This window comes from Falco peregrinus, chromosome 1, assembly GCF_023634155.1.
Source record: "Falco peregrinus isolate bFalPer1 chromosome 1, bFalPer1.pri, whole genome shotgun sequence".
In the NCBI taxonomy this organism is placed as follows: Eukaryota; Metazoa; Chordata; class Aves; order Falconiformes; family Falconidae; genus Falco; species Falco peregrinus.
In genome coordinates this window covers 77,333,460-77,345,548 of record NC_073721.1, presented here as the reverse complement: position 1 = coordinate 77,345,548, position 12,089 = coordinate 77,333,460, and the positions used below count along the sequence as shown (strand labels likewise).

Sequence of the window (12,089 nt, the reverse complement as noted above, 5' to 3'; positions counted from 1 at the left end):
AAATACTGCCTATTTTGAAGTATGAGTAAGTTCATTAAAGCTCCCGATATATTCACCTATAGGAGCAAAGTGCAACTCTAAGAAATTTTTCATTTATCAGCTATGTTTATTGGAATGGTAACAAGCTATTTTCAGTGTTTTGAAGTTCTCAGTCCCTAAATACAGATGATAAACAAAGGAAACGCTCTTTTGAACAAGTCTGCATCAACAAACTTGCAAGAAAAACATTTTGTTCCACTCATTCTTGGCTTGATTTAAAGCAAAACAAAGCAAGCCTTTTCAGTGTTAAAGGGGTGTCACTCACTGATCATACCCTTCCAGGTTTTATATTCACATCACTCTAGGCCATGTGACAAGAGAGGGGAGGGAAAAAACAAAAATCTTGGGAGTTACATAGCCCAGAAATTTATTGAATATTTTCTCAAATACATTTTGTATAGAACTGCTCAGCTGGCTTGATTTTGGTGCTCTCAGGAAAGATCATTAACAGATGCACTGAGCTGTAATCATCGATTAGGAATTGTTTTGTATAAAAACGTTAAGCATGGAGCTGCAACCTCCTTCTGGCCAAATCTGTGTCTTGTATTTGATACACACCTTCCTTCAAAGGATTCAATTTTTGTGTAAGTTGCTGCATCAAATATTATTTGGAAGAGCCTTTTACATTTTGGTCTTTTTAGAACAGTTAAACCCTTCTACATTTGACTCTGAAGTTTTCAATACTGGAAACATTTAGTCCAGAGTGTTTGCAATGGAGACACTTTTCACATGGTCTCTCTTCTAAATATCCCAGGACATTAGTCTTCAGTTTTGGCTTCCATTTCCTCTGCATCATCATCCCCATCCACTTCAGCGTTTTCCCTCTCCAGTCTTTCCAACTGCCTTGCAAGCTCAGTCTCATCTGTGTCAGTAACCACCTTGGGCTGAAAAAAACCAAACATATGGTAAACTGTCATAAAGGAACACCACATATAGTTGTAGACTCTGATTCTACATAAAGAGCAAGAGATAAAATACATCCTGAAGTCACACAATAAAACCCAGGAAAATCAGAACAGCCATTTGTTTATTTAAGGAACACAGAAGTTCAGGGTTGTTTTTTTCTAAAACTTCTCCTAGTACTATTGATCTTGCTCTATTTTAAAAATGTTGTGAGCAAAAAAAATAATTTTAGAACGTAATGTGTTCTTACCTCCATCTGCACATTAAAGACTCCCCTCTTCTCCTCAATTTTTTCTTTAATTACAGCCATGGCTTGATTCAGAACAGACAGTCCTTCAGTTCTCTCCAGTGTTGTAGTAGTCATCACATAACGAGGAGGGGCTATCAGATTAATCTAGCACATTGTAGGGATGGGGTGGAAGGGGAGGGGAAAAAACAAAAAGAAAACTCAGTAACAAAAACAAAGCCAGAAAAATATTGCAAGCAGAGTGAGCAACACTGTTCTGAAGGTACAATACGCAGAAGAAACAGTTTCCCATTAGAAAAACCCTTTCTAGAAGCGTAAACAACTTGGACTGAAATAGCAGACAAGGAAGAGCACAGCTTGTCTGATTTCCAGTATCAGCATTGATTATTTCCACATAGCATGTCTATTTAGACCACTCCTGTTAAGCAGAGAGAACATCCACTTTGCAGATCAGTAAAACAGCCCATCACATGCTTTTTCAAACAATTAAGAGTGTTACAACTTGTACTTTTTTTTTTTTTTTTAAGATGACTGAATAGGTAAACTTTTGCTTTTGTTACAAGAAACCATAAGAAAGCATTTTCAAAGACAGAAGTACTTTCAAGTTTCTTGGAAACACTTTTTCAGTAATATACTCAACATCCTAAAATTGTTGGGGAAGAAAAACTAGGCCTAGGTACAGCTGCCATTCTCCCAACACTCAGACGTATGTGGAGCAAACATTCCTCTTCTTACACAATCTTAGACCTGAAAATAAGATTTATTGCTCCCTACCTAAGGCTGCAGGCATGCAGTGTGCCAATACCAGACTTTAATAAATTGAAGAGAATACAGCTTCTTGAACTCGGGAAGCCACAGCACAGTCACAGAAACAACTGTCAGCACGCAGCTGAAAGGAAGCATGTTACAGACCTGCTAGAGAAGAATCAGAAAGCAAGATGGCTTCCCAGCCTCACCTATATGATTGTGTCAACTACAGTTCACGTTATTTGTACCCGAGGGCAACAGGGAACTTTACTTCTGATTTCACTATTAAGACAGACACTTACTTTAATGGGCATATTCTCCGTGGAACAGTTCAGGCCTGCTCTCAAAGCTTCTTTTACTGCATCTATACCTTCATAACCGTAACAAGCCACCTCAATATCTAGGGCAGAGGAATAAAAATAATAAATCTTCAAAATTACCTAAAGCTGTAGAATCTTTAAACCTTTTTAAGTTAAGCCTTAATAAAGCTTTTTAGCATCCAGTGTTCATCCTTCTTCAGTAGCTGCCAAAACTGAGGAAGGTTTCACTTTCTTGACTTGTAAGTTGAGGTAAAAGTCTTCCTAAATTCTTTAGACATACATTTTATACTGTGCTTGGAAAAGCCCAAATATGAAATGATACACCCACATCCACTCACCTCTCACCCAATAAATTCAACAGGAATAATTATGTATTTTGCACAAAGATATGAAGATATACAAGCAATAAATTCCAGGAAAAAAAAAAAAAGATCTACCAGAAAAACTGAAACTTAAAAAAGAACACATCCACAAATTCAAGAAATTCTGTCAGCAATTATACAGAGGCATACTGGCATCACTTGAGGAGCACTGCACTTTTTAATATTTTTTTAATGTAAGTTATATTGACATATAGTTAAAATGGTAGTCAGCCATAGCTTTCTGTAGATGTTTGGAAATTAAGGCATAGGCTAATGCTGGTCATATCTGTAATACCCTGACAAAGATTTCTTTACGTATGTAGCAATGGTGCAAGACTAAGGCACACAGAGAAGTTTGTCTCACTTCTAGGTGACCAACAACAACCTGGTGATTCCCAGGTATCAGAAACAAATTCACAGAAGAGCATCCCAGTCAGACTCAAGATGAGGCTACAAGCCAATGGAAAGTTTCTATGCTTGTTTTGAAGACAAAACTGAAAACAACTTAGACCATCAGAGCAAAATACACAAGATGAAGTAAGAGAAAATGCTTGTCAGGTAACAAAACTCATGAAGTGCTATTCATATTAGAAATTTCAAGCAAATCCTACTGACACTTTGAAGCCTATGCCAACTCGTGGTAATCTAAAAAGCAGGTAAAGGAATTCTTCATTACCTTACTTTTTGCACTCTCTTCTTGACTTCGCTGTCATGTGGGTACAGCTTATCTTTCTCTCCACAGTAATCAACAAATAATAAAGTGCTAATACTCTTCAATACATCCTTGCAGAGCAGAGGCAATTTCTCAATCTAGTTAAAAATGTGACTCTGCTACATTGACTACCTGTTCAATGGCAAGCATACTTTTAGGCGGTTGTTAGCTGTACAACCAGATTTACAGTTTTTAAGTATGCCTTCTTAAGTACTGCAGTCACGTGCTTTTTCTACCCACACTGAATTGAGAAGAGACAGAGTAGCTCATACACCTTATGAATACATCGGACATGTGCCAGGCTTGAGATAATACATTCTGCTGAATGGTTTGTCATCAACCAGTTAGAAATACACCTAGCGCAGAGGCAGAACTATTTTCACATGTTCATGGGTAAGTGACTAAGACACATGTTGTAGCCATGCTACATGCTGTAGACAGAGAAGAATCATCCCATTAGGGAATCAACAAATCTAACACTTTGGATAGTGAAAAAGAGTATTGTGGATGCAGTTAATAACTGTAAAATATTTAAATTCACCATATGCCAGTGCAATATGACAGATTGCATTATGCATCAGAACAATTACTTCGTGTCCCAAGGAATATGTAGTTCGGGGGAAAAAAACAAAAGCCAAAGCACCTTGCACTTTGGGATAGAACTCAAATAGGTGTTTTGCATGCAACCTTGATTAAGGTGTCTTAATTCTGAAAAGTTCCACTCAAATATCAGCATTCCAAACCACTAGTTTTAACTGAATTTATAGTTTGCAACAAGACACAATAACTTCAGTGTCAAGACTTGTTCAATGAACATCTGGAAAGAACTCACCAGCTCGGATTTTGACTGCTTGCGGTGTCAGACGTCTGTTAATATTGTCAATCAATACACGCCTCTCTTCCTCTGTCAGATCTAGGCTGTCCAGGATTGCAGGGTCTCTAAGCCAAGCAAAGCAATATTACAGAAGTTATATGGAAGTAGAATATGACACAACATTAACTTCTGGTACTATTTCAATATTCTTATGCATAATCCTAGAGATCTACAAGGCAAAGAAAACAGGGAAATTTCTTAAGAGTCCATTGAAACACTGGAAGAAAATACACACAGCAGTTTTCAAAGTATTTCCAATTGGAAGCATTATACAACAAAGCGGGTAAGTAGTTTACTCAATCTGTTCCTGGAAGGAAAGATCTGAAGTATTTTTTTTTTGGAGCAAAGGAAGGAGTTCTGTCCAGCTCCGTTTGTATACAATACACAGAATGAGACAAGTATCTAGTTGCTTAGTATTTACGTTCCCTCCAATGTGAATATAAAACCACACTGCATGAAAGAGAATCCATGATGAATCTGAGGTTTCCGTATTATTTTAGCATTTCATTCAAATGCAAGATTTTTGTCATTCCACAAGGTAACCTATACTTGTTCCATGTCATTCTGTACTTTTTAACAGTAACTGGATCACAGACAGATACTCATCTGCTGGCTACATTCTTGGCCAAAGATAAAGGTTTTTTAAAATCACACGCCAGTATTTCAAAATATGGAGACGAGAGGCAAACTCCTCTGCTGAATATAAATTAGCAGCTCTTATTTTAAGAGGTGCTGTCAATTCTCTATTGCTGTATTAATTTTATCCAAAATATATCCAAGACAGAGAACATAATCAAAAAGCTCCTCACAAAACCTGTTCCTGTTCTTCAGAGACAAGAGTTCCAGTTCCCTAAAAAACAAAACCACACAACCTACAATACTACTAGTAGGCAAACATGAACTGAAATGGCCCAAAACCCAAGAGGCAATATTGGGAGATTGGCCTCTGCTACTAGTAAAACATCATCTTTCATGGTTTTATATACTAAGTACAGATGGTAGAAGCGCCAAACATAAGCAAACAGAACCCACAAATATGACAGGTTTTACACATAAAAATATGAACCTATATGGCAGAAGTGATTTAATGGACATGCAAATTCTGCTTCTTCATTTACAATCAATCCTGTTAAATCTTGGAGTTATTTTCATGTGCGTTTGGTAGGCATTCAACAAATAGGTCCCTGATGTTTAATTTTTACTGATAAGAGGGTAAATGTACTTTAAAGTTTTGCCACAGGTATCATGCCATGTGAAACCCCAAAACACTAATCTTCAGCACTAAGAAAGGAACAGCGAGTCAAATTCTTAGCGGGCACACTAAGCCCCTCGCAAGCACTTCAGTACACACAGGAAGGCAACAATAAGCACGTTTTTCTGCTCAGCCACTATAGCTTTATGTAGGATCACAATGGGAACAAACAGAAGTTGCAGTCCATTGTCAGAAATCTTAAGGCATTACTGATGGAAGCATGTTTTGAGAACAGACAGCTCCAGAAGTTTGTGCTCCAACCTGAATTTCAGATGAAAAATAAATGGCATGTGTGTTCAGGAATTTTTCTGAGAAGCTTGAACAGCCAGCGTAACAAGTTTTTTTGTTCTTCCAATACAGCTGTTCACTAAGTATTTATCAGTTACAGAATGATCTGGAATTCATTCTGCAATGCACCCATATTTGTCCTTTATCAGTAAATCTGCTATCATTAGAAAATTATTATTCTGTGAAATAGAACACACCCAGTCTAAATGAGGATACAAGTTGCCTCTTCCACAAAACCACAGAGCTGGTTTTGAGCTGATCAAAATGCTACCAAGTACCCTGCTTCTTAAAGTCAACAGAATTTCTAAAATTTTATTAGTGCCATCTAGTGTTCAACTCAGGTTTATGTGCTATAAAAGAGTAATACTGGAAATTATTATTGAGAAATCCGGTTTTAGATTGCCAATTTCACAATACAATCTTTAGAAGGAAACCAAAGGTTAACTCTGAAAGCAAATTAAAGTATCACACTCCATTAAAAAAATAATTAAGAGCAATCTGTATCAGTGCATATTCCCTTAGCATCACCATTTCCATTTCTTTCTGTCCATAATTCTATTTCTAAATTCATAATTCCATTCCCATTCTTTAAATTCGGAAGTGTACGGAATTAACAAGCCAGCCTGTTACATTTAAAAAAAGAAACACTCTGCTTGTGCAGTGGAAGAGTGAGAGTCAGCTGTGAGTAGAAATGTCTTCAGACACAGAGGCAGACATTTTTTGTAACACCTGCTTGCAACTCACAGGCAAATTCTGACAGACAAACCAAGATCAGTGCTGCTTCTTCCGTTACAAATGTCACAGGCTCATCTGTAGCAACAGAAATCTCTCCAGTGTTTCTTTTCTCACATGTTTCTTTTATACTCAAAACTTTATTCACCAATGCCTCAGTGGTTCTCCACATCAAATTCAATGACGGCTTTTAAAAGTCTGACATACACAGAGTGGCAGAGTTTAAGATGGATGAAAGCAAGTCAACTCCAAGCCTTCTTTCTGAAGGGCATTGGGAACTTGAACAAAGCAGTAAGACAGGGAAATCTAGAATAAGCAACTGGAAGACTGATGTCAAAATTTACTAGGTGTACTTTACAAGTACAGTCTGCATACTAACATTGGGGGAAAAAAACCCAAAAACCAAACCAAAAGAACACTATGATGGATCTATTCCGGGAAACACTTCTCTGCAATCTGAAATAAGCCCCTAGAAGTAGAAAAGATGTCCTTACGAGACTGCATGCTTGAATGCATCATAAGCACCATATCCTGGTCTTTTGTACTTGTCATCAAATACCCAGGCAGTTCTCTGGAACAGACTCTCAAGCTGCTCATCCTTAGTGTACTCCAAGACTTCAGCAACATGGCGAAGGATGCTATAAACCTGGAACACAAAAGGAGTGTTAAAAAACCCAGAACAAATACTGAAAACAGACAAAAATTGAGAATAAAAAGTAGTCTTTAATGGTAAGCCTTCTACTTGGAAGCATAAGACCACACAATAGTAAGGGCGAGAGTCAATGCCTTAAACTACCTGCATCCCTTCTCAAGAGAAGTTGTCCACAGTGTGCTAAACCAGCATATGCTTTTGGATTTCTGATCATTTAAATAAACCCTTTTACATCACAAATTTCAACCGACATCTTACTTGATCTATTCATTAAGCAGCAGCTTACCAGACCACTCACAGAGAGATAAATTGGTTTTATATATATCTGCATGGGTAAATGAGAATCAGAGCGTGCCTAATACATGAGAACAAGACTTCATTTTCATACTGTCTTATATCTGTGCATTTTGGTTGCTCAGGAAAGACACTGAAAATACATAGTGCCTGAATATAACAAAGTAACTTACAGTCTTTGATTTTGTGAATTTGTCTTCACATTTGATTGCCTCCTCTGGAGAAACTCTTCTTTTTGACAAGTCAATATAACCTATTGGGGAAAACCATTTTGAAAGTGTCAGGCATTGTGCAAACTAAATCAAACTGCTTCTAGAGAAATGCATAAAGAATATACACTCTGGTTCCGGATTTGCCCCTTGCCTACATTATCCCTATGCGTTGCTACAGCAAGAAACAAAACAAAATCTCAATGCATTGGATCAAATCATGATCTAAATCAGGATATTAAATTACTCTTTCATCTGTAAATACTTACAAGGGTAAATCTGTTGTATGGCATTCTAGAAAAGTACTGCCTTAATACTTTCTCTGCAAACTTAGAAGAAACGTTCACAATATTTCAGCAGTGATCCATTTTTATGTTGCTGTACACTGATTTGGCAAAAATCACACCAATACACAAAAAAGCGAGTCTGACATATTTTTGTAGTGCTCAACTCAACTTCATTTAAGGTTGGCACTCCAACAGTTTCCTAATAAAGTAGGCCTGGCCTCAAATTCTGACTAACTCCTTGGATACCCTTTTGGGAGAACTGCCTGTGGAAAAAAAAAAAATCTTTTGAACCACTTCTTAGTAAATTGGAAAGGCCTCCATCTACTTCTCACAAACTACAGGTTCCCCAGAAGATCCAATAAGACCATGATGTGAATTCCAGATGTGTTTCTTTGTTAATAAGAGAACAAAATTAATTTTTAAGAGGAAGTATTCTTTCATTAGAGATGCTGGGAAGCTTATTTCACTTTAGATCTATATGAATTAAGTTTCTTCTTGTCTTTCTTTCCTCTCTGCTTTTTCTTATCCTGTCATTCATTACTTAATCGCAGTGTTAACTGCAGTTTCAAAAATATTCTAGAAAAGCATGTTACTTGAGAAACATCACCCCAACGATCAGGTTTCTACGATAGGCACTCAGTGGTTATTTTTATTTCTTTATACCTGGATATAGATTTTAAAGATTCCATGGAACAGTATTATGAAAATCCCACACGTTCTAAATAATATACTAAAAAAACCTTTAGAGTAAAAGATATAAACGTTCAGAGAACAGGAAGAGACAGTTGCCTGTACAATCTCAAGTTGCAACCTCCAGAATTCACGTGGCAAATAACGACATACATGTCATCTATTTTATAGTCAAGGTTCAAGACACGTTCACGAACAGGATGGACTGTGAGCATTAAATGCTCATCATTCAGATTTTTATTTCTACATCAGATCATCCTTCTCTTCAGTTACGACTTAGAAAATCTACATAGGTATCAAAAGAAAAATCCACTTCACTATAGTTCATTGACCAAACATGGAGCCAGTGAGGACCCACTTAGAGCAAATACTTCCTGATGTGATTGACCTTCACTATCCCAATTCAGAAAGGACATAGAAGAACAGTAAGAATAAAGCATATTGTTCTTATAATGCAAAATTATAATAATTCAAATATTATATGCAAAATTATAATAAATGCAACAAGCCAGCCTGTTGCATTTAAAAAAAGAAACACTCTGCTTGTGCAGTGGAAGAGTGAGAGTCAGCTGTGAGTAGAAATGTCTTCAGACACAGAGGCAGACATTTTTTGTAACACCTGCTTGCGACTCACAGGCAAATTCTGACAGACAAACCAAGATCAGTGCTGCTTCTTCCGTTACAAATGTCACAGGCTCATCTGTAGCAACAGAAATCTCTCCAGTGTTTCTTTTCTCACACGTTTCTTTTATACTCAAAACTTTATTCACCAATGCCTCAGTGGTTCTCCACATCAAATTCAATGACGGCTTTTAAAAGTCTGACATACACAGAGTGGCAGAGTTTAAGACGGATGAAAGCAAGTCAACTCCAAGCCTTCTTTCTGAAGGGCATTGGGAACTTGAACAAAGCAGTAAGACAGGGAAATCTAGAATAAGCAACTGGAAGACTGATGTCAAAATTTACTAGGTGTACTTTACAAGTACAATCTGCATACTAACATTGCGGGAAAAAAAACCCAAAAACTGAAATAACATTTATAATAATGCAAAAAGATAGCACAATGATGGTCTTTATTGCTTACGTGCCTTAAGAAAAAAACCTTTGGCAAAACCAATGGATACCTAAGCCACACAGTTTATCTGCATTTCTCTCTATGAATTCCATCTTGATATAGCTCACAACATTCCCAAATACCTTTCTCTTTGTCAACTCTTATGACCACAACGCATTCATTCCTCCCGATGCGGATGAGTTTGTTTATGGAACGAATACGTCTTCTGGATAGCTCACTGAGAAGGATCATGCCTTCGATATTGTTGTACTCCAGTAGGCTGACGTAGGCTCCCATTTCAGCAATGGACCGAACGTTGACCATCACTACATCTTCCACTTCTGGAAATTTATGCTGGTAGAATCTACAGCTTAGTCCTGGCATTCTGGAATTTGAGCAGAAAGAAACAAAGATTTTATTTCACAGTACCTCACTTCCTTCTCCTATAAACATGGTAAAAAATCAGCAAGGGACAGTGAGGATAGAAAGGAACACTGGTGCAAAAAGTTGCCAATTATAAAAACAAGGCTTGTACAATTCACGCTTAGATTTTAATAGAAATTAAATAACAAATTAACTAGTATTTTAGTATTACCACAATCATTTGATGAGATGCAAAATTTTTGCATTAAAGTAGAAGAAGCTTGCTACCCAGAGTTTATTATTCACTTCAACTGTCATAGTACCCATACATAGCACACCGTAGTGAAGAGACTTCAAGTGGTGAAAAGGTGGCGCTGCACACCTTAAGATTCATCTACATGGGTATGCACATGAAGCTGTGTAAAATTTTAAATCAGCATTTTAACAACACGAGGATAATATGGGAGAGAAGCCTGCAGTGCTCACAAAGATATTTGTATGCACATAAGACAGAATATGAGAGGCTGAGAAAATAAGAGGTAGAGTGAAGCTTCTGTAATACTGAAAAGGAGCAGACCCTACACTCCAGAAGATGACTTTCTAAACTCAGCACAAGATGTTTGGAATAATCCTGTAAGACCGGCTCCCGAGGCCACCTGTCAGCAAAGAGAAAAAGGCAATCTCAGAACAGAAGATGGAACTAGCCTGACATGAATGAAGCATTAAAAAAAAAACAACCAAAAACCCAAAAAATCCTGAACACCTGAAAAGCAGCATAGGATTCTTTCATTATACATTAAAAAAAAAATATTAATGCTTCATAATCATGTAGTGACAAGAAGGAATGCTTAAACTGCTTAATTTTCCTGATGATGAATCCAGAGTCATCACCACTAAGCAGTTTAGTTCAATTCCTTTGTCTAGGTCTAAAAGTTTCACACAGAAAGCTTCCTACAGAACTAGCAGAGGCAAATGTCACACTCCTTCAGAAGGTTTGCTGTATTCACCATTTTAAAGTTTTACTCTTGATCTTTCCAGCAGTGCTAATGCTTTCTAGTTACATGAGAACTTAAAAAGAGAATAAGATGGCGATGCCAAGTGCTACGTACACATGGCCACACAATTTAGAAGACTGTGCCCACCCTTATTTCCATTCCTAACTTTCAGAAAGGGAAAATACAGACTAGTAAAGGATTCCAAAAACATTCCTCTAAAGGTTCCATATAATTTGAAGCCGAACAAAGAACTCCAAGATTAAAAATTTTACAGTTCGCTTTTCTAGTCCAGAGTTCAGCTCAATCCTACATGTCTACTTACGCGACACATAACAAAGATATATCGCAAAGCAACAAACCCCGACCACTGCAAGCAGGAACGGACAAACGCTGCTCTGCACACAGAGCATCCCACTCTCTCCACAGACACCAGCTTTTTATTTTGGCCTTCTAAGGCTCAGGAGCAACTCAGTGCGCACAGCACAATGCTGGAAACCATCGCTCCCAGACGCTAGAAACGCCTGGGCAAAGGTTTAGGGCCCCCCGGCTGCACAGCGCCCTGAGGGAACCGGCAAAAACAGGGTAACTCCTGGGCAGGCCCCCCCGGCCGCCGGAGCGCGGCTGACGCGCAGGGCCCAGCGGCCCCCCGGAGGGAGGCGGCCCCCGGGGCGGCCGGGCCGGGAACAGCCCCTCGCTGCACCGTCAGGGCGAGCGGCGGGCCGGCCCCGGGAGCGCGGCCCGCGGGCGGGGCAGTTCGCAGCTGCAGCGCCGGCCCCGCCAGGGCCCCGGCTCCCGGGCCCAGCCCCCGGGCCCGGCTCTCGGCCACGCCGGGTGTCCCCCCGGCCCCGCGGGCTCACAGCAGCGCCCCAGCCCGGAGGGGCCGGGCCCGGAGGCGCGGCGGGGACGCGGCCGGTACCTGCCGACGGCTGAGGGGTTCCGCTCTGCGTTTGCGGCCCGGAATGTCGCGCTGGTCCCGCTCCTGCCTCAGCGTGCGCCCGGCCACCACCGCCCCACTGCGCAGGCGCCAGCCCGCCCCGCCCCGCTCCTCCGCACGCCAGCACGGCGCCCC

General features: G+C 39.4%; 1 protein-coding gene across 1 annotated transcript; it reads right to left on the bottom strand.

Annotated features, from left to right (window-relative positions):
- Positions 1-389: 389 nt before the first annotated feature.
- On the bottom strand, positions 390-12,067 carry EIF2S1 (eukaryotic translation initiation factor 2 subunit alpha). The gene is made up of 8 exons (XM_055798441.1): positions 11,937-12,067; positions 9,806-10,047; positions 7,596-7,675; positions 6,971-7,122; positions 4,163-4,269; positions 2,239-2,336; positions 1,193-1,336; positions 390-923 (listed from the first exon to the last, which is right to left on the bottom strand). Exons 2-8 carry the CDS (start codon positions 10,044-10,046, stop codon positions 798-800), a joined length of 948 nt encoding a protein of 315 aa, XP_055654416.1. The 5' UTR covers position 10,047; positions 11,937-12,067; the 3' UTR covers positions 390-797.
- Positions 12,068-12,089: the final 22 nt, after the last annotated feature.

Bases quoted from the DNA above. Each gene is read 5' to 3' on its own strand.
- EIF2S1 (XM_055798441.1), bottom strand. From the start codon at position 10,046: ATGCCAGGACTAAGCTGTAGATTCTACCAGCATAAATTTCCAGAAGTG. The intron at 7,676-9,805 runs GTATTTGGGAAT...TTTCCCCAATAG, and splicing joins AAGAGTTGACAAAGAGAAAG to GTTATATTGACTTGTCAAAA. The intron at 4,270-6,970 runs GTAAGGACATCT...TGCTTGGCTTAG, and splicing joins GCATTCAAGCATGCAGTCTC to AGACCCTGCAATCCTGGACA.